The following is a 21,511-nucleotide window of genomic DNA, read 5'->3' on the forward strand; positions in this document are numbered from 1 at the left end:
TTGTTGTGTTACAGCTTGAATTTCAAATGGATTAAATAGAGATTTTGTGTCACTGGCCTACACAAAATACCCCATAATGTCAAAGTGGAATTATGTTTAGACATTTTTACAAATTAATAAAAAATGAAAAGCTGAAATGTCTTAAGTCAATAAGTATTAAACCCCTTTGTTGGGGGGGACAAAAAGTGGGGAAATATACAATGTCTTTACATGTAATCTTTAAAAAACCATTTAAAATAAAATACATTTGTTATGGTGAGCCTAAATATGTTCAGGAGAAAAATGTGCTTAACAAGTCAATTGCATGAACTCTGTGTGCAATAACAGTTTTTAACATGATTTTTGAATAGCTACCTCATCTCTGTACCCCACACATACAATTATCCGTAAGGTCCCCCAGTCAAGCAGTGAATTTTAAACACAGATTGAACCACATAGACCAAGGAGGTTTTTCCAATGCCTTTAAAGAAGGGCACCATTTGGTAGACGGGTAATAATTTAATTGAATATTGAATATCCTTTGAGCATGGTGAAGTTATTAATTACACGTTCGATGGTGTATCAATACAACCAGTCACTACAACGATACAGGCGTCCTTCCTAACTCAGGTGCCGGAGAGGAAGGAAACAGCTCAGGGATTTCACCATGAGGCCAATGGTGACTTTAAAACGATAACAGAGTTCAATCGAGTACAGGCTTAAATAAAAGTGAAATACATATATATATATATATTTTTTAATAAAGCACTGCAGTGCATCTCCTCCTCATGGTCTGCACCAGATTTGCCAGTTCTTGCTGTGAGATGGTGGAAGTGTGGGGTAACAAGGCACCTGCAAGTTCCCAGACATTTCTGGGGGGATTGGCCCTAGCCCTCACCCTCCGATCCAACAGGTCCCAGACGTGCTCAATGGGATTGACATCCGGGCTCTTCGCTGGCCATGGCAGAGCAGTGACATTCCTGTCTTGCAGGAAATCACGCACATAACGAGCAGTATGGCTGGTGGCATTGTCATGCTGGAGGGTCATGTCAGGATGAGCCTGCAGGAAGGGTACCACATGAGGGAGGAGGATGTCTTCCCTGTAACGCACAGCGTTACGATCGCCTGCAATGACAACAAGCTCAGTCCGATGATGCTGTGATACACCGCCCCAGACCATGACGGACCCTCCACCTCCAAATCGATCCCGCTCCAGAGTACAGGCCTCGGTGTAACGCTCATTCCTTCGACGATAAACGCGAATCCGACCATCACCCCTGGTGAGACAAAACCTCGACTCGTCAGTTTAGAGCACTTTTTGCCAGTCCTGTCTGGTCCAGCGACAGTGGGTTTGTGCCCATAGGCAACGTTGTTGCTGGTGATGTCTGGTGAGGACCTGTCTTACAACAGGCCTACAGGCCCTCAGTCCACCCTCTCTCAGCCTATTGCGGACTGTCTGAGCACTGATGGAGGGATTGTGCGTTCCTGGTGTAACTCGGGCAGTTGTTGTTGCCATCCTGTACCTATCCCGCAGGTGTGATGTTCGGATGTACCGATCCTGTGCAGGTGTTGTTACACGTGGTCTGCCACTGCGAGGATGATCAGCTGTCCGTCCTGTCTCCCTGTAGCGCTGTCTTAGATGTCTCCCAGCACAGACATTGAAATGTGTTGCCATGGCCACATCTGCGGTCCTCATGCCTCCTTGCAGCATGCCTAAGGCACGTTCACGCTGATGAGCAGGAACCCTGGCCATCTTTCTTTTGGTGTTTTTCAGAGTCTAGAAAGGCCTCTAGTGTCCTAAGTTTTCATAACTGTGACCTTAATTGCCTACCTTCTGTAAGCTGTTAGTGTCTTAACGACCGTTCCACAGGTGCGTGTTCATTAATTGTTTATGGTTCATTGAACAAGCATGGGAAACAGTGTTTTAAATCTGTGAAGTTATTTGGATCACTCACTCACTCACTCACTCAATCACTCACTCACTCACTCACTCACTCACTCACTCACTGACACGTGGCTATGGTGTAATGGAATGTTTTGCCTTGTGTGTTAGTGTAAAAACCTATGTACTGTAGATGTCATAACCAGCCATAAAATAATGCAATATATGTCACAACAGGTCTAAATGTGTAATGACCATATTATAACAGGTTATGGCAACTGTTCTGACATGATTCTGACCTTGTTATAACGTGTTCTGATGCTCGGTGTTAAGTAAAGTGTTACCATATGTATTTTATAACATAAGGTAGTGAAATTTCATCATCAGAGTGCGTTTTCATCTACTCTGGGCTGTGTGGGTAGACACCCTACAGGTCAGAATATGCACATGCTACACTCCTCTGAGACTTAAGCAAGTCTATGGACGTGTTTGACATGTGATTCCCCAAGGCGGTATTTTGTAGCCATCTCAGAAAGGCTATTAAATCACCCTTGCTTCATCAGGCCTACCCCAGCAGGCTGTGGTTGAGTTTCAAGCTCTTGAGTTTTAGATTACATAGTGCATGTATCCTCCTGGAGTAGGGACTATCCTGATGGCCTCAGTTTGGGATTGTTTTCTGTCCCCGTTTTGTCCCCGTGTGCGAAAGCCAGGGAAGATGTCTCCCTGTGTGGAAGCCAGTGGCCCTCCACCCCGGTGATATGTGACCACTTAAAGTGATATACTGTTGAGCTGTCCTCACAGGCTCAAGTGTGCCCTTCACGCGTGAGTGTGCTCTTAACCCCCCCATCCCTCAGACAGCTCAGCACGCTGAGACACAGAGGGACTGAGAGGAATGAGGGGCCCCCCATACCTCTCCCATGCCAAAGAATGTCACTGCCAGTGCCTGCCGGTAGATTCAACTGTCTATGAAATTTGGGGACACCCATATGTATACACTGGGTGGGGGTGTATGAGAGAGGTTGCGGAGGGGATTGCTGGCAGCGTGTCAGCGTTAAACACATTCTGAGACGCAGGGCTGCATTAGAAATCAGCTGCCGGAGTGTGTGTGCTGCCCAGGGTGCAATGTCGTTGTCTGTATTGGAGTTGAACAGGCGGATTGTCGGAGGATTAGGCTTGCTGTTTGGTTGCAGGGGCATCTGGTGCTCCCACAGCACACTGCTTCAAGGGACCAGCAGCACTCAGAATGTCCATGGAGACCAGCAAAGTTTTACTAAACTGTATTCAAACAATCAAAATGTTTCAAACTATTTAAATGAGTTTGAAACATTTTGATTGTTTGAATACAGTTCACTGTTTTACAGTAAGTTGCATATACCGGTAGGCCATTTTATATTTTATGATATGATAATATATCTGAATTTAAATGAATTACAATTAAAAGAGGCAAAACAGGGAAACACATCACACAATCTAATGCTGTGTTTACCCTGTTTTGTTGTTTCAGATTTGTGTTTTTTTTTGTGGGGGGGGGGGGGGGGGGGAACTGCTGCAACCAAATTTCCCTGCAGTAGGACAATAAAGATAATCTAAATCTGTTCGTTGCTGAATATGGTACCTATACAAGTATTACTAAATAAGGTGCCGTGTAGTGTTGTTGGCTAGTATAACGTGTGAATATTACATTGAATCTTAAGATGGCTGTGACGAAGAGAATTCAGCATTTACTTGGCGCTCAATGAGTTTAGGGGATTTGCATACATTTTGGTTCAATGAAGTGTGTATTTGTATGTGCCTGCTTGTAATCCATAAATTGCAAAAAGAGGCATTTGTGCCAATGGTTTGTTACATAAATATGTAGTGACTTTCAAACTTGACAAAGTTTCTCAGCTAACTCTAAACAAAATACTAATTCTTAGCAGTGTATTAAGGACTTGCTCAAACAGTCGTCCGTGTTGGGGACTGAACCATTGTACTCCTAACGTCTTGTGATGAATAAAATTAGCTTGTTGTCATTAACCTCAATTTAAATGTACATTTGGGTTTTGTCCGCGGTTACCTCTGGACTGCTGCAGCAGATAACCTGTCATGGGTTCAGTTTCTTTTGTTGAACATGCAGTAGCCATTCTTTTGAAAAGTCTGCAATAGTAATAGTAATAGTCCACCTACATTATTGTACGTATTTAGCTTTTTGATGCTCCGTGGTGTTTGGAAATGCTTTGTATGATGCGTTGTTGGCCATGACTTCATGCTGTTTGTATATGTGTAGCTCACTGATCACTTCACTGTGCTTTTTAGTCTACGATCTAGACGTAAAGGAGCCTCGAATAACCTTTTGGGGTTCAAAAGAATGGCACTATGGGGGAACCTTTTCAGATTCTTAGAGGAAAAGATTCTTAGAGGAACCCCTATTTAAAGGTTCAAATTGGAACCTTTTTCTGATGGGAGGGGCTCACATTATCATATTTTAGCGGCGGCAGCCTATCAGAAGATTGGAGGCGTGACTTTCAGATAGTTATTTTTGGCCATCCGTGAAAGTAAATGTCATTCCTGTTCATCATGTTTAGTTGGTACACTGCAAATATACATTTTCCTTGAATATTTATGCATATTACATCATCTAATATAATAGTAATAATATTAACATTTCTGATTACATACAGAAATAAAGTGGTAACTTTTCCAACATTGGGATTTGCATAGGTTTTGAGGAACTCCTACATCTCTATAAGCCTCATTTGAAGCTAATAAAAAAAAAATATATATATACGTTCACAAAAAACTTTTCGTAATTAAAACTGGAGGCTACAGTCATAATATAATGGGCTTGATGGTCAATGTTGTATTATTCAATATTGATATTAAAATAGTACTTGTATTTCATTTTCTTCTGAATCTGAGAGCGCAACAAATCCAACGGCAAAATAAATTCAAGTGCTCTGCACGTGCCAGCAAAAAGGTTCCTCCAGGAACCCTTTGCTCCATTGAAACATCAAAGTTTCCTCCAAGAACTCTCAACTACCCAAACGTGCAAATATCCCCAGTGTTCCTCAAGTCACCCTTAATTCTAAGAGTGCAGAACTATGTGTATTCTGTCCACAAAACCGTTTATATACTATAATATACACTAAAAGGATGTGCTAAAAGTGTGTGGACATCCCTTAAAATTAGTGAATTCGGCTGAGTTCCAGTTGCCCATCACTGTTCTAGAGTAATACATTTGTCAGGATTGGGGTCAATTCCATTTCTATTTACCCGGTTTCATAACAATTTTCAATTAGGGTTAATTGCCCAACCGTTGGTCGAGTGAAGCACGTACCATTTTCAAGATTGGAGCCAATTCATTCAATTCCAATTTTCCTCAATTCTTCTGAGAAAAAAATGGACTTGGAATTTCAGTTACTTACTTTATGGCTCAGGTAATGTAGCAGGGTATGGCTAGTGGAGTCCACATGTCTATGTTCTCTGGCAGAGGTAAATGTTTTGGTGGCTTCACAGTCACATGGTTACATGAAACCTAATATTGTAGTGACCCTTGACGCTGATAAGTACATTTACTGACTCCTCCTCCAAGGGAGCATGCTTTCTTAGAGTCGTTGGTAGCGTGCAGGTCTCAGGACTGCAACGTTAGTGGTTCGATTCCACCCTTGGAAAGCTCACTGTAACGCTCTTCTACTTTGTCCTCCTCCTCAGACGAGGAGAGGCGAGAAGGATCGGAGGACCAATTTGCAGCGTAGTAATTTGACATGATATTTATTAAAGAATAAAGACAAATACGAAAAACACTTGAGAATTTACAAAATAATAAATGGAGTCAACAGACCTGAACAAACGAACTTACATAACACGAAGAACGCACGAACAGGAAAATAGACTACACAAAAACCGAACGAACAAAACGAAACAGTCCCGTGTGGTGCAAACAGACACAGACACGGAAGACAACCACCCACAACAAACAATGTGAAACCACCTACCTTAATATGGTTCTCAATCAGAGGAGATGAAAACCACCTGCCTCTAATTGAGAACCATATCAGGTCACCCATTTACCAACATAGAAACACATAACATAGAATGCCCACCCACACTCACGCCCTGACCGACTAACACATACAAAAACAACAGAAAACAGGTCAGGAACGTGACACTCACTCTCCCTCTTGTTTCATTACTATGACGTCAGAAGTGAAAGGACCGGCAGTTAAGAGGCGGCATCCCTGATAGCGAATGTTTGGGTAGCTTCACAGTCACATGGTTACATGAAACCTAATATTGTATCTTCAAAAGGAGGGAGTAGTGTAGTGATCCTGACACTGGTAAGCAAGTATACTGACTTCCCCAAGTGACTTTCTTGGAGTAGTTGGTAGCATGCCGCGTCAGTTTCCGGATCGCAATGTCGATGGCTTGATTCCACCCTTGGACAGGTCCTCCTGTTTTTTTATTATTATTTCTAAAAAATAAAAAATAAAGTATGTTTTATTGTCAAATACACCAGATGGGTGCAGTGAAATGTGTTGCTTTATATAAGTAGCCACCAACCTTTTCTGAGTCAAGATCACTTTCGCAGTCAAAATGCAAGCCGAGATTTACTGCTCCGATTTTTTCCCAACATTTCTTAAAAAATGTAACATTGACCTTATAAAAACAGTTCTATAGGAATGAGGTTTGCGCAGTCGGGCCTAATACATTATCACAGCATATTGGCTAATGCCTTGGCCTGAAAATATAGCTCTTCTCAGACCATATTACATTTCAAAACTCAAGCTTTGATAAAACAATAGATCAGTTGGTGTAGCACTTGCGAAGCACAGGGGTGCAGCCGTTGGTGAAGAGCCAGGCCTAGCTAATCAGAATTAGTTTTTTCTCCACAAAAGGGCTTTATTACGGACAGAAGTAGTCCTCAGTTTCATCAGCTGTCCGGGTGGCTCGTCTCAGACAATCCCACTGGTGAAGAAGTCAGATGTGGAGGCCCGGGGTCTGCGGTTGTGAGGTCTGCTGTTGTGAGGCTGGTTGGACGTACTGACAAATTCTCTAAAACAACATTGGAGGCGGCTTATGGTGGAGAAATGAACATTCAATCTTCTGGCAACAGCTCTGGTGGACATTGCTGCAGTCAGCCTTCCAATTGCATGCTCCCTCAAAACTTTAGACATCTGTGGTATTGTTTTGTGTGACACACAAGGTGCACCAGTGTAATGATCATGTTGATTAATCAGCTACTTGATATGCCACACCTGTCAGGTGGATGGATTATCTTGGTGAAGGAGAAATGCTCACTAACAGGGATGTAAACAAATGTGTGCACAAATATTTTTGTGGATATGGAACATTTCTGGGATCTTTTATTTCAGCTCATGAAACATGGGACCAACACTTTACATGTTGCATTTATATTTTTGTTCAGTATGTGTCTAGTTTATTATTAAAGATCTCACCATGAACGAATTACGAACGTCTACATGTACATGATTTTGTACAGGTACACTTTGCCTACCTGGTGCACAGTGCTTCTGAATGAAGTGCACCTACCGGCAACAGTGTAACACGAATACATTTAAGTGCAAACCTATATTGTTTGCTTTTCTAAAGAAATGTTTGGTGAATGACGAGGAATGCCTTAAAGATTGCAATTGATGGTGCCCAGAGAGAAAATGTACGCCTAGTGCCTTGCTTAAGGGCACAACGACAGATTTTTCACCTTGTCGGCTCATATGTTTGAACCAGTGACTTTTCGGTTACTATCCCAACTCTCTAACCACTAGGCTACCTGCTGCCTGTTTGATGGTGAAAATATTATTTGTGACTCAGTCGTCTTGAAGTCTTATTATTTTCTGATGTCATTTTTTTTGTGTGTGTAATTAATTAATTGATCTATTCTCCCATATGTGACAAAATGAAGCAGAAAATGCATCCAGTGACCTGACATCTGATGGTACTGTGCCAAAGAAAGAGGACACTTCATGCCTGGCTGCATGCCAGCCTACTGTCTCTGAGCAGTGCTAAAGCTGTTCTATTTCAAGGATCCGCCACTCAAGTGAATCCTGCTATAGCCTTCTGGCAAAGTGAGTGTCTTAAGCTGAAGCTGCTATAACAACAAAGATACACATACGTGCAAGACATCAACCTCTATTTTTGGATTAAATTACACACAAGACCGGAGGGGAATTACTACAAATTGTGTTGTATGTAGATTAACATGGTGTTTGCCAATCAGTGTTAAACTAGAGTGTTTTGTATCAAACTTTTTCAAAGTAGGACAGTTGGGGTTTGAATGAGGTATCCTCCTGGGTGGAATTTGTTCAAAAAGATTAGGGTTTAAATTGAATAGCTTTACTTCCCTGTATTGCAGTGAATGACACCTCTTGGCTGTGGATACCTAGTCTGGTTACCATTCTCTTGAGCTAACATTCCACTGCTTGCCACTTCTTGCCATTGCCAAAGAGACGGGCCTTTCTGCCATAGTCTGTCGGCATTAGATAGAACGTTGTGGCCCCTTCCGCCTGTGGGGAAACAACCCGTGGTTACCTAGGTTACCCCATTGGCTCACAGCAAAAGCATGACCTTTTTCAAATACATTTTTCTTGTCTGCTTGTTTTAGTCAATTACAAAATACATTTAAGAAAAGTTCAACATGTCTAAAAATTACATTTCAACATTACCTGCTCCTGAGTGTTCTCACTATTTAGAAAAACATAATATTGTAGGGCTTCCCTACCGGTACATTAAGCTTGCTAAGACCAGCAACACAAACAAACGGACTATACAGCTACAAGTAGTGAATGGAGTTACAGACTATACTAAACTTGTTAAATGTCTTACCTGTGATTAAATGTCTTCCACACATATTCACTACATTACCAAAAGTATGTGGACACCTGCCCATTGAACATCTCATTCCAAAATCATGGGGATTAACATGGAGTTGGTCCCCCCTTTGCTGCTATAACAGCCTCCACTCTTCTGGGAAGGCTGTCCACTAGATGTTGGAACAATGCTGTGGGGACTTGCTTCCATTCAGCCACAAGAGCATAAGTGAGGTTCGGCATGGTTGTTGGGTGATTAGGCCTGGCTCGCAGTTGGCGTTCCAATTTATCCCAAAGGTGTTCAGTGGGGTTGAGGTCAGAGCTCTGTGCAGACCAGGCAAGTTCTTCCACATCAATCTTGACAAACCATTTCCGTATGGACCTCGTTTTTTGCACAGGGGCATTGTCATGCTGAAACAGAAAAGGGCCTTCCCCAAACTGTTGCCACAAAGTTGTAAGCAGAATGTCATTGTATGCTGTAGCATTAAGATTTCCCTTCACTGGAACTAAGGGGCCTAGCCTGAACCATGAAAAACAGCCCCAGACCAAAATTCCTCCTCCACCACTTTACAGTTGGCACAAGCGTTGTCCTGTCATCTGGGGCGGGTAGCGTTCTCCTGGCATCTGCCAAACCCAGATTCGTCTGCCAGACTGCCAGATAGTGACGTGTGATTCATCACTCCCGAGAACTAATTTTCACTGCTCCAGAGTCCAATGGCGGCGAGCTTTACACCACTCCAACCAGCGCTTGGCATTGTGCATGGTGATCTTAGGCTTGTGTGCGGCTACATGGTCATGGAAACCCATTTCATTAAGCTCCCGACAAACAGTTATTGTGTCCCGTTCTGTGAGTTTGTGTGGCCTACCACTTCACGACTGAGCTGTTGTTGCTACTAGACATTTCCACTTCACAATAACAGCACTTACAGTTGCCCGGGCAGCTCTAGCAGAGCAGAAATTTGACAAAGGACGTGTTGGAAAGGTGGCATCCTATGACCCTTCCACATTGAAAGTCACTGAGCTCTTCAGTAAGGCGATTCTACTGCCAGTGTTTATCTATAGAGATTGCATTGCTGTGTGCTCGAATTTATACACCTGTCAGCAACTGGTGTGGCTGAAATAGCCAAATCCACTAATTTGAAGGGGTGTCTACATACTTTTGTACATACAGTACCAGTGAAAGGTTGGACACACCTACCCATTCAAGGGTTTTTCTTTATTTTTACTATTTTCTACATTGTAGAATAATGAAAAACTATGAAATAACACATATGGAATCATGTAGTAACCAAAAAAGTGTTTAACAAATCAAAATACACTACTGTTCAAAGGTTTGGGGTCACTTAGAAATGTCCTTGTTTTTGAAATAAAGGCAAATTATTTTGTCCATTAAAAAACATAAAATTGATCAGAAATACGGTGTAGACATTGATAATGTTGTAAATGTCTTTTGTTGCTGGAAACGGCTGATAAAATAATTTTTTTGAATATCTACATAGGCGTACAGAGGCCCATTATCAGCAATCATCACTCCTGTGTTCCAATGGCACGTTGTATTAGCTAATCCAAGTTTATAATTTAAAAGGGTAATTGATCATTAGAGAACCCTTTTTCAATTATGTTAGCACAGCTGAAAACTGTTGTTCTGATTAAAGGAGCAATAAAACTAGCCTTTAGACTAGTGGAGTATCTAAAGCATCAGAATTTGTGGGTTCGATTTAATGAACTGATCCTCTGCAGCAGAGGTAACTCTGGGTTTTCCTTTTCTGTGGCGGTCCTGGTGAGAGCCAGTTTCATCATAGCGCTTGATGGCTTTTGCGAATGCACTTAAAGAAACTTTCAAAGGTCTTGAAATTTTCCTCATTGACTGACCTTCATGTCTTAAAGTAATGATGGACTGTCGTTTCTCTTTGCTTATTTGAGCTGTTCTTGCCATAATATGGACTTGGTCTTTTACCAAATGGGGCTGTCTTCTGTATACCCCCCTGCCTTGTCACAACACAACTGATTGGCTCAAATGCATTAAGAAGGAAATAAATTCCCCAAATTAACTTTTAACAAGACACACCTGTTAATTTTTTGTCTACTACATAGTTTTGATGTCTTCATTATTAATCTAAAATGTAGAAAATATTACAAATAAAATCCCATGAATGAGTAGGTGTATCCAAACTTTTGACTGGTACTGTATAATGTAGCTTTGTGTAGTCTACTTGGACACTGGGTCCCCACATTTCCCACTCTCCCAAGCTGAATAGCCTGAAGCCACAGGGTTCTTTTCGCAGGCTCTATTTGCCTACGTGGGAGCATTGTGAACCGTAGGTCAGGAGTTTTGTACATTGAACAACACAGCAGCTTTTTGGCATGTTTTATTTCTGTATAACAAAAATACATGGCAAAGTTGCTTATTTCTTCTTATGACATGAATACTGACTCTGAGTATCTTCAAATATGAGCTCTTGGAGAGCAGAGGATTTGATCCTGATTCGATAACCCTCACAGCTATCCTTCAATCACAACGATTATTGGAACACTCACATTTTTCTCCCCTCTGAACTCGTTGGTTTTCTATTGCTGAACAACAATTTTTTGTTAGTCCAGATGAAACCAATCTGTCAAAAATTGATAGCTCACAACTAAATTCTCAAACTAAAAACTGCTCAATTAAACAACACAATGTAACTCCAAGTCAATCACACTTCTGTGAAATCAAACTGTCCACTTAGGAAGCAACACTGATTGACAATACATTTCACATGCTGTTGTGCAAATGGAATAGACAAAAGGTGGAAATTATAGGCAATTAGCAAGACACCCCCAATAAAGGAGTGATTCTGCAGGTGGTGACCACAGACCACTTCTCAGTTCCTATGCTTCCTGTCTGGTGTTTTGGTCACTTTTGAATGCTGGCGGTGCTCTCACTCAAGTGGTAGCATGAGACGGAGTCTACAACCCACACAAGTGGCTCAGGTAGTGCAGCTCATCCAGGATGGCACATCAATGCGAGCTGTGGCAAGAAGGTTTGCTGTGTCTGTCAGCGTAGTGTCCAGAGCATGGAGGCGCTACCAGGAGACAGGCCAGTACATCAGGAGACGTGGAGGAGGCCGTAGGAGGGCAACAACCCAGCAGCAGGACCGCTACCTCCGCCTTTGAGCAGGAGGAGCACTGCCAGAGCCCTGCAAAATGACCTCCAGCAGGCCACAAATGTGCATGTGTCAGCATTTGTGGCCATTACATACCCCAATTCCAACCACAAAACTTGTTAGTTTTTTTTTTCTCCCCTTTTTCTCCCCAATTTCGTGGTATCCAATTGTTAGTAGTTACTGTCTTGTCTCATCGCTACAACTCCCGTACGGACTCGGGAGAGGCAAAGGTCGAGAGCCATGCGTCCTCTGAAACACAACCCAACCAAGCCGCACTGCTTTTTAACACAGCGCACATCCAACCCGGAAGCCAGCCGCACCAATGTGTCGGAGGAAACACCGTACACCTAGTGACCTGGTCAGCGTGCACTGTGCCCGGCCCGCCACAGGAGTCGCTAGTGCACGATGAGACAAGGATATTCCTCCCTAACCCGGACGACGCTAGGCCAATTGTGCGCCGCCCCATGGGCCTCCCGGTCTCAGCCGGCTGCGACAGAGCCTGGGCTCGAACCCAGAGTCTCTGGTGGCACAGCTATCACTGCGATGCAGTGCCTTAGACCACTGCGCCACCCGGTAGCTTTGATTTTAAGCTTCAAAATACAACTTGCCTAGTTAACAGCTAAATGTTTTTTTTTGTTGTTTTTTTTACAATTATAATTCTATTTTCGAGGCTCCACACAAAATATTAATGTTATTTTCCACAACCAATGAGCAACTCCGCCGTGAATCCAGCTGCATGTTGAACGTTGAGATTGCCTAAAGGCCAGTCTCTTTGGCAAGGAGGGGATTATTGGCTAAAGACCCACTTCAAAGACAATGTTTTATGCAAGTGAGTAGGCTTCTCTGTCTAGATATGTACAGATTGAAAGTCTGTTCAATGCCTATTGCCTACAATGCAATTTACAGTTAATACATTATGCAAGAACTGGTTCATCAAGTATTTTGGCGTAACACTTTATAATAACTTCATTTAAGACATGAATGATTTGCTGAACATTTTGTAAATCATTATTACTACATTTTGGTAACCAAATAATTGGAAAGTTAGTTAGCATAATGAATAATGAAATGATAAAATAATGAAATAAATTAGTTTTGTAACTGCATTTTCACCGTATAATTGAGACTTAATGAAAAACGGCTTTGACCAAGCTTCTTCAGCGCACACCAGACTGCTGGTGGCACCAGCTGTTCAAATGGGTCTAGCTTGGACTCCTTGTCAAAGATATTGTCAACTGCTCAATCAAGAAGCATCTAGTATCTAGCATCTATCAGCTGCTAAGGCTAAGGACTGGGATCAGAGCTGAAGATCTATTTAGTGCTTACAGCTATTTGCTTTTTGTTTGTTTGTGGTTTCTTTACCTTGAGAACCTGCCTAGCACTGATACAACCCTATAGAATAATGTTGTTTGTACTTTATAACTCAGTTTAGTAGAATTCAGTGAGAGTGAATTCCCGACGTATGCAATGCAAATATCCAGAGCAAGTTAACTGCATTGTACTACTACAGAGTTTGGAATTACTCCGCTTCTTTCCCTTAAAATGTTTCCCAGATATACCTGACAAGAGCATTTGGAGATATGTCAATGATGTTCTCCTGCTATGGCATCTAATATCACTACCAGTGATTTAATTTCACAAATTGCCCCCATTTATTTTGACCAATAAGGCTGTGATCGTCGGTTTAATCCAAGACCCCCATTTGCATGTACATCTGAAACGCAGCATGTTGACCTGCAGTAAATGAAAGTCTGCTAACTTACACCGGAATTAGCGAAAGGCCTGTCATGTGGCTGTTTTCATCCATATTTCCTCTCAAGAGACATTTCTGAGTATTGTATTTGCTCCAATGTGTATCCGTCATGTGTTTCACAGATATCCAGGAGATCTATGAGGTGACGCTGCTGAACACCCAAAAGAGCAGCGAGCAGAAGCTGGAAGAGATCAACCACATGGCTGACAAGTGGGATCAAACAGGCACGGGCTTCCCCACCACAGTGCTACAACATGCCTGCCCAACAGAGGTGAGCCTGATGGGACCTCAAGAGTAGTGGGCATAGAAATATAATGAGTCCTGCCAGTCCACCCAATAAGGGATAATTGACTTGAATAGGCTGTTTCTTCTCCTTGTAGTTCTGTGGTAGCTGTCCTATTTCACCAAAGAGGAAGCTAGATGACTTTAAAATGACTTTAAAAAAAAAACACTGAAATAATATCACAATAAGAAACGTTTTTCTGTATCATAGTTTAAGCAGTAGCGGTGTGTGGGTAAATTCACTTGAGAAGCCAAGCCAGGGGGGGAAAAAAGCCAAATTACAACTTATGTGTTGTGATAATTGTGATGTTTGCTCTATAACCTGTTAGTTCATATGCCACTCTGATATACTGTATAGGCCTAAGGCCGAGACTATAAGAAGACAACAGTCACACAGTGGCAGAATATATTCAACCAGTTTTTTCCATCATAGAACCGGAGAGCAACATCTGTCCAGTAAAGTCCACGAAGCATATTGCATGTAACAAACAGTTACATGACCTAGATCAGTGGTTCCCAAGCGTTTTATAGTCCCGTACCCCTTCAAACATTCAACCTCCAGCTGCGTACCCACTCTAGCACCATGGTCAGCACACTCAAATGTTGTTTTGTTGCCGTCATTGTAAGCCTGCCACACACACACTATACGATACATTTATTCAACATAAGAATGAGTGTGAGTTTTTGTCACAACCCGGCTCGTGGGAAGTGACAACGAGCTCTTATAGGACCAGGGCACATATAATAATATTAAAAAATGTTGCTCTTTATTTAACCATCTAACATATAAGACCTTTATTTGTTTATCAGAAATTGTGAATAACTCGTCTAATCAACGTAAGCTAAATATGATGTGGCTGTCCATGGTACTGATTTCTCTCTGTCTGTCTGTCTGTCTGTCTGTCTGTCTGTGTGTGTGTGTGTGTGTGTGTGTGTGTGTGTGTGTGTGTGTGTGTGTGTGTGTGTGTGTGTGTGTGTGTGTGTGTGTGTGTGTGTGTGTGTGTGTGTGTGTGTGTGTGTGTGTGTGTGTGTGCGTGCAAGTAAAAAAAGCCATTGCCATCCTCATCTCTTTCATGTTGCCAAAACGGTCTATGACTCTGTCATACAGTACACGCTTTTAGTTTTAGTTGTACTAGGCTACCTGGCTAAAATGCTCGCTAGCCTAACTTTCATGGGCAACGATGAGCCAGCTAGTTAACATTAGCCTTCTCAGTGGCGATTTTAGCATGTAAATCTTGGTGGGGTAAAAACAAAAAGTGTGATGCATGCCAGCAAAACCACTACACAACACAATACATTAATTGCACTATCACGGTGACAAATGGTGCCCTCAAACTGTTAGGGCCTACATAAAGCTGTCCCAACACCTTACCACTGCTATACCTGGCTATCAGCAGAGCCTTGTCTGGCAGAGAAACTGTTTATTCAGCCTCATTTACTGCCTTTAAAAAAACGTAGCTGATATGGCTGACTTGCTTTAACAAATGTGGTTTCTACTGAAAATTGAGATGTACAAACTCTGGCATAAGGGGACGACAAGCAGATAAGAGGCAATCCGTAATTTTGATTAAGACATTAATGAGCGAACTAGGACGGACGTAGTCAATATAATATAAATTAAGAGGGGTAAATATACCAAAGTATTAGGGCTACTAACATCTTAATACCCAACATACACTTATGTATACTGTAGCTGAGAATGTAATACTATCTCCCTGGCATATTACATCATTTATGCAGCAGCACACAATACAGTTTTGGACTCACCTTGTTGTGCTGTGCTCACTTGAACAGGAAGGTGCTGCGGCGGTCTATTGTGGGCGAATTTTGGCATCAAAGTCTGGCATTCTCTGGATTTATGGTGCTTTCAAAACAACTAGAAACTTTGAAAAAAAACATGGTTGAATCATGATGACGTCATTGATCTTCAGGTCGTAGCTCTAGAAAGAGGCCGGATTTACAATTCCGAGTTGGATGACCGTTCAAAACTTATTTTCTCAGTCGGAACTCGTTTATTCCCGACTTCCCAGTTGTCTTGAACTCACTGAAGTCAAGTTTTCACAGTTCCGAGTTAACAGTTGTTTTGAGCGCGGCACAAATCATGCTTCATTGACAGCATGGCCAATGTTTATCATTTTAAACTTGGAAAAGAGCCACTTAATCACCAATTTGGGACCACACAGCCACTCCACTGAATAGCAGGTTAGTGATTGCTTTGCAATACTTGCAGAGTTAACCACTGTCACTGATTCCTTCCCAACCAGGGATATACTAGCCTAAATATATACAGACAAAAGCATACATCACAGTATACTACAGGTCGCGGAGGGATATTGACTGCTATATATTCAGTTCTGGTGACTTTTTAAAAGGACATTCTACTCCAAAATGAATGAAAATAAAATCATGCTGACATCTAAAATATAATTTTCCCCTCCAGAAATGAGTCCAATATAACTTATTAGTCCATATTATCAGGCAGGTGTGCTATTTAGCAACAATTATTATCACCTGATGTAGCTCAACTGCGCAGTGGCTAAAAATAAATAGGCTAAGTATTGCCCATTTACCCCATTGGACTAATCATTAGCTAGGTCACACACTCAAGTCTAAACATTAGGCTACGTATTGATGACTTGAACGTCTCCCCCAAAAAACGTTCCACTGGCACTCAGCCAACCACGGATCATATACTGTGAATATAATGTTGGCCAACCTGTTACACCTGACCCTTGTTACATTTAGCCCCGATCTTCCCTATGCATTTAACGCCTTTGGCGCCTGCTAACGTGCATAAACCAACCCGCTGCTAAAAACTCAGGTTCTAAAATGTTGCATTTTACTCATTTCTTGGATTTGAGAAATAAGTGTAGCTTAGTAACACTAGAATGCTCAGTGATCTTCTTTTAAGTGGCCATCGAACTGCGTTTTCCCGCGACTGCATTAAGAATGTTGTAGGCTACAATGGCTGGGCATTCCTATTTCTCTCCCTGTGCGCCACTCGCAATTTGAATGCACCTCGAGGAATATTATTTTCTTGCATAGAATGTGACAGGCTGAACAATTGAATAGGTCAACTATTCTACTATGGCAGTGGTCACCAACTTTTTCTGAGCCTAAATCACTTTCTGAGTCAAAATGCAGGCCAAGATCTACCGCTCCGATTGTTTTTACTTAAAAAACATAAGCCTTTCCAACATGAACCTATTAAAAACACATATTTGTGCAGTAGGCTATAGGCCCAATGCATTATCACTGAATATTGGATATGCTTGAATTTCCCTGCTAATCTCAGACCATTCAAAAATGTATATTTCAAAACTTGAGGTACATGATCACACTTGTAAAATATCATAATTTGTTGTATTACATGTGAGGCACAGCTGAGTGAGCATACATTTAAATCATTTGGTTTCTTTATTTTACTAGACTGATGGTGCCTGCATCTGATGGCCAGTCTCAGCGGAGGAAGAGCATCAGATGGTCTGCATCTCGCAGTCGGACCGTCCCTCAGCTCTCTCCCCTCTTCTAAGACACTGTCTTCGAGCTGATGGCGAAACTCGAGTCACATTTCTGCCTCATGCACAAATCTGCCTCATGCACAAATCTGCCTCATGCACAAAATTACTAGGGCTGTTGCGGTGACCATATTATGGTTACGAATCATGAAGGCAGTCAAACTCCACATCACTGTTTAGTCACGGTAATTTGGCTTCTCGAAGCTCTGATGCTGCTGCTGGTCATTAGTAGCCTACCAAACTTAATAACTGGCTGGTACTCAGCAGTATCGTTCCACTAATCACTCTGACATCAATGCAAATGTATTTGAAAATCTAATCAAACACTTCATGAAAATCCACGAGCTCATGTTGCGCAACATTTCTATAGGCTATGCGATTGCGGGAGAAAACAGAGTGATGGCCGCTAATAAAAAGAGGATGATCCCATCAGCTTTCTATAGGGAAAGGGGGATACCAAGTCAGTTGTACAACTGAATGCATTCAACTGAAAATGTGTCTTCCACATTTTCCCAACCCCTCTGAATCAGAGAGATGTGGGGGGCTGCCATGATTGACATCCACGTCTTCGGCGCCCGGGGAACAAGGCTTACTATATTTATTTCTCAACTTTCCTAATATTTAAGCTCATTGCTTATATTTACAACAGGAGTATAGCCTACCTGGCTGGTATGGAAATAAACCACGGTGAAAAACGTTGTCCATTCACTATTTATGTGCTTAGATTAGTTATATTTTTTCCGCTGCCCCTGTTTTGATGCAGGTGCATGATAATGGTCCATTCGAAATCAAAACAAATGTCACACGTATATGGAAAGACCAGATTAAATCAAGAATATTCTGACGGGTGACAGTATTAGCCTATCACTTGTGAGTTAGATATTATCACTTGAATGATGCCCAGCATAAGAAACAATGCCTTTTTTTGTGTGACTTGTTTGAATCATATTCGCACACCTCATGTAGCCTAGCCCATAGGCCTATATGTTTTAGTAAGGTTTGTATCACAACTAAAGTGGCCAAATAACTTCTTAAAATTAAGCACATTAATCCATTTTACAAGGGGTATAGAGCCTAACTGGCATATATAAGCAGCGAGTGAGTTTCAAGTTTGGGGGAGATAATTTCCCCATATGAATGCACCTTTATACATGCATAATTGCATTTGCGGTCACTTTTGATAAGGGTGTTTTCCCGCTAATGGAACATTTGCGCTTATAGCCTACTGCCTTGTGCGTATTGCTGCACATATAATGTAAAGAAATAGTCCAATAGTTTATCAACATGAAATTTTAGGCATTATCAAGTGCTTGTCAAATTGTGAATGAGAGACTATTGGAGTGTGTACAGCCTGCGCAAAAAAACAAAGCAGAGCTCATGCCTTTCAAGCATTATCATTAGTCTCATCATGCAGCCTTACAATGTATTAAAAATAAAAACATATAGCCCGATGTTTGTAGAACAAACTAAAGTTACATGAATAACTCTAAATTAACCATATAGCAGTACCTTTTCTTTGTTAACCACTCAACACAGAATAGCCACATGTGGGCACGCACTCAAGTCGTTTGGAGAAAATATTTATATTTTATTCAGCGTTGTTCAATTGTATTCTTCATACTGTAAAATAATCTAAAATAGTACCACGGAATTATAAGGATATCTTGTTTGCTAAAGTAACTAGTGTAGCCCACAGCCATTTGGCATAGCCAGATCAGGACTTAATATTAACATAAGGACAACTCTGTCACGATGTTCGTAATAATGATGGTCGGACCAAGGCGCAGCGTACTTCAAGTTCCACATATTTGAATGAAAGTGAAACTTAAGCTAATACAAAATAAAGAATAAACTACCCGTGATGACAATGTAGTGCGAACAGGCAACTAAACATAAACAATATCCCATAACCCACAGGTGGAAAAAATGCAACTTAAGTATGATCCCCAATTAGAGACAACGATTACCAGCTGCCTCTAATTGGGAATCATACACAAACACCAACATAGAAAAATAAACCTAGAACCCCACATATAAATAATAAACTAGACTAAACACCCCTAGTCACGACCCTGACCTACTCTACCATAGAAAATACAGGCTTTCTATGGTCAGGACGTGACAAACTCAGAGTATGCTATTCTTTTCTTCTGAAATAGAATACATTTTCTTCATATCATGCTTCTTTAGACCTGCCTAAAATAAATAATGGATTCATTGTGAAGGTGTAGGCTATATTACATGGATTTATTAGATACTTTTTTTAAATGGCTTGTAGGCTGTGTGTGGAAGCCAGGAGATGCTAAATGTGTTTGTTAATTAACCGTCAATTACCGTAAGACCGACACTTATTTGCTTAACAATCACCGGCTGACTAAATTTCGTGACCGCCACAGCCCTAGTTGTTACTCCCAGGCTTGGGGAGTAACGGATTACATGTAATCCGTTACATGTAAGCGATTGCAAAAAGCGGGGATTTTATTGCTCAATCTAATTCATGCTGATTAAAAAATATAAATCCATAGGCCTAATGGACATATGCTCAAACTCGCACACTTTTGATAGACTTAAAGGGGCAATCTGTAGTTGCTACATCTATTTTTGGACTTATAAATTATAAATACAGTACCAATCAAAAGTTTGGACACTCATTCCAGGTTTTTTTTAATTTATTTTTTTACTATTTTCTACATTGTAGAATAATAGTGAATACGTTAAAACTATGAAATAACACACATGGAATCATGTAGTAACCAAAAAAGTGTTAAACAAATCAAAATATATTTTATATTTGAGATTCTTCAAAGTAGCTACCCTTTGCCTTGATGACAGCTTTGCACAATCTTGGCATTCTCTTAACCAGCTTCACGAGGTAGTCACCTGGAATACATTTCAATTAACAGGTGTGCCTTGTTAAAAGTTAATTGGTGGACTTTATTTCCTTCTTAATGCGTTTGAGCCATTCAGTTGTGTTGTGACAAAACGATAAAAAAAACTGTTAAGTCTCCAAACTTAGAACATTTAATTACATCATGATATATTCTAATTAATTGCAAGGCAATAACAAACAAATTGTAAATTAATATACTACAAAGTCATTGTTTATATACCCATTGGTGTAAAAATACTTTAAAGTACTGCTTAAGTAGGTTTTTTGAGTATCTGTACTTTACTTTCCTATTCATATTTTTGACTACTTTTACTTCACTTCATTTTTAAAGAAAAGTATGTACTTTTTACTCCATACGTTTTTCCTGACACCCAAAAGTACTCGTTACATTTTGAATGCTTAGCAGAACAGAAAATGGTCCCATTCACACACTTATCAAGTAAACATCCCTGGTCATCCCAACTGCCTTTGATCTGGCGGACTTACTGAACACAAATGCTTTTATATGATTATATATGATTGTTGGAGTGTGACCCTGGCTATCCGTAAGATAAAAAATAAAAATAGTGCCGCCTGGTTTGCTAAATATAAGGAATTTTACTTTTGATATTTAATTAAGTATATTTTAGCAACTACATTTACTTATGATACTTAAGTATATTTAAAACCAAATACTTTTAGACTTTTACTCAAGTAGTATTTTACTGGGTGACTTTTACTTGAGTAATTTTCTATTAAGGTATCATTACTTTTACTCAAGTATGAGAATTGAGTACTTTTTCCACCACTGTATATACCTGTTTCTATTGAGAGGTGGCTGTCCCATACCCTGACTCCTAAACTTCATGTTTGAAAATAAAACAATTCATGATTTTTGTTATGTTTTCAACATTATTATTTCAATAGAACATCTTGAGTTGTTCTGTTATTAAATAGAAAGATACTGATCTAATTAGCAGTTTATTTTATTTTTAAACGTTAAAAAAATTATGCTGTCCGAACCTTTTGATATCACCACTGAAGCACACACTGTACAATGCATGTGTCTTAAGCCACACTCCTACAAATATCACCAGGGCTGCGTTGTGTACGTTTTTACGTTATGGAATGTTAAATTAGTAACAATGGCGCCGGAGAAGAAGGCTGACGTTTTACGTGTCCCCAACCGATTGTGTTTTTTTGTTTATTTGCCTTGTTTGTAACTTATAATTTTTTTTACTTACTTTGTACATAATGTTGCTGCTACCGTCTCTTATGACTG

At 40.8% G+C, this 21,511-nt stretch overlaps 1 protein-coding gene across 23 annotated transcripts in view; it reads left to right on the top strand.

The window, feature by feature from the left end:
* LOC139584449 (disks large homolog 2-like) overlaps window positions 1-21,511 on the top strand; it is a 349,254-nt gene that overhangs the window by 54,703 nt on the left and 273,040 nt on the right. For all 23 annotated transcript variants that reach the window (XR_011676778.1, XM_071416318.1, XM_071416336.1 and 20 more), the window contains exon 3: window positions 13,683-13,831. Coding sequence is in view for 22 of the 23 variants with exons in the window: in XM_071416318.1 (XP_071272419.1) it covers window positions 13,683-13,831 (149 nt within the window). In the remaining variant the exon portion in view is untranslated. The remainder of the gene's footprint in view (window positions 1-13,682; window positions 13,832-21,511) is intronic.

This window comes from Salvelinus alpinus, chromosome 1, assembly GCF_045679555.1.
Source record: "Salvelinus alpinus chromosome 1, SLU_Salpinus.1, whole genome shotgun sequence".
Classification (NCBI taxonomy): domain Eukaryota; kingdom Metazoa; phylum Chordata; class Actinopteri; order Salmoniformes; family Salmonidae; genus Salvelinus; species Salvelinus alpinus.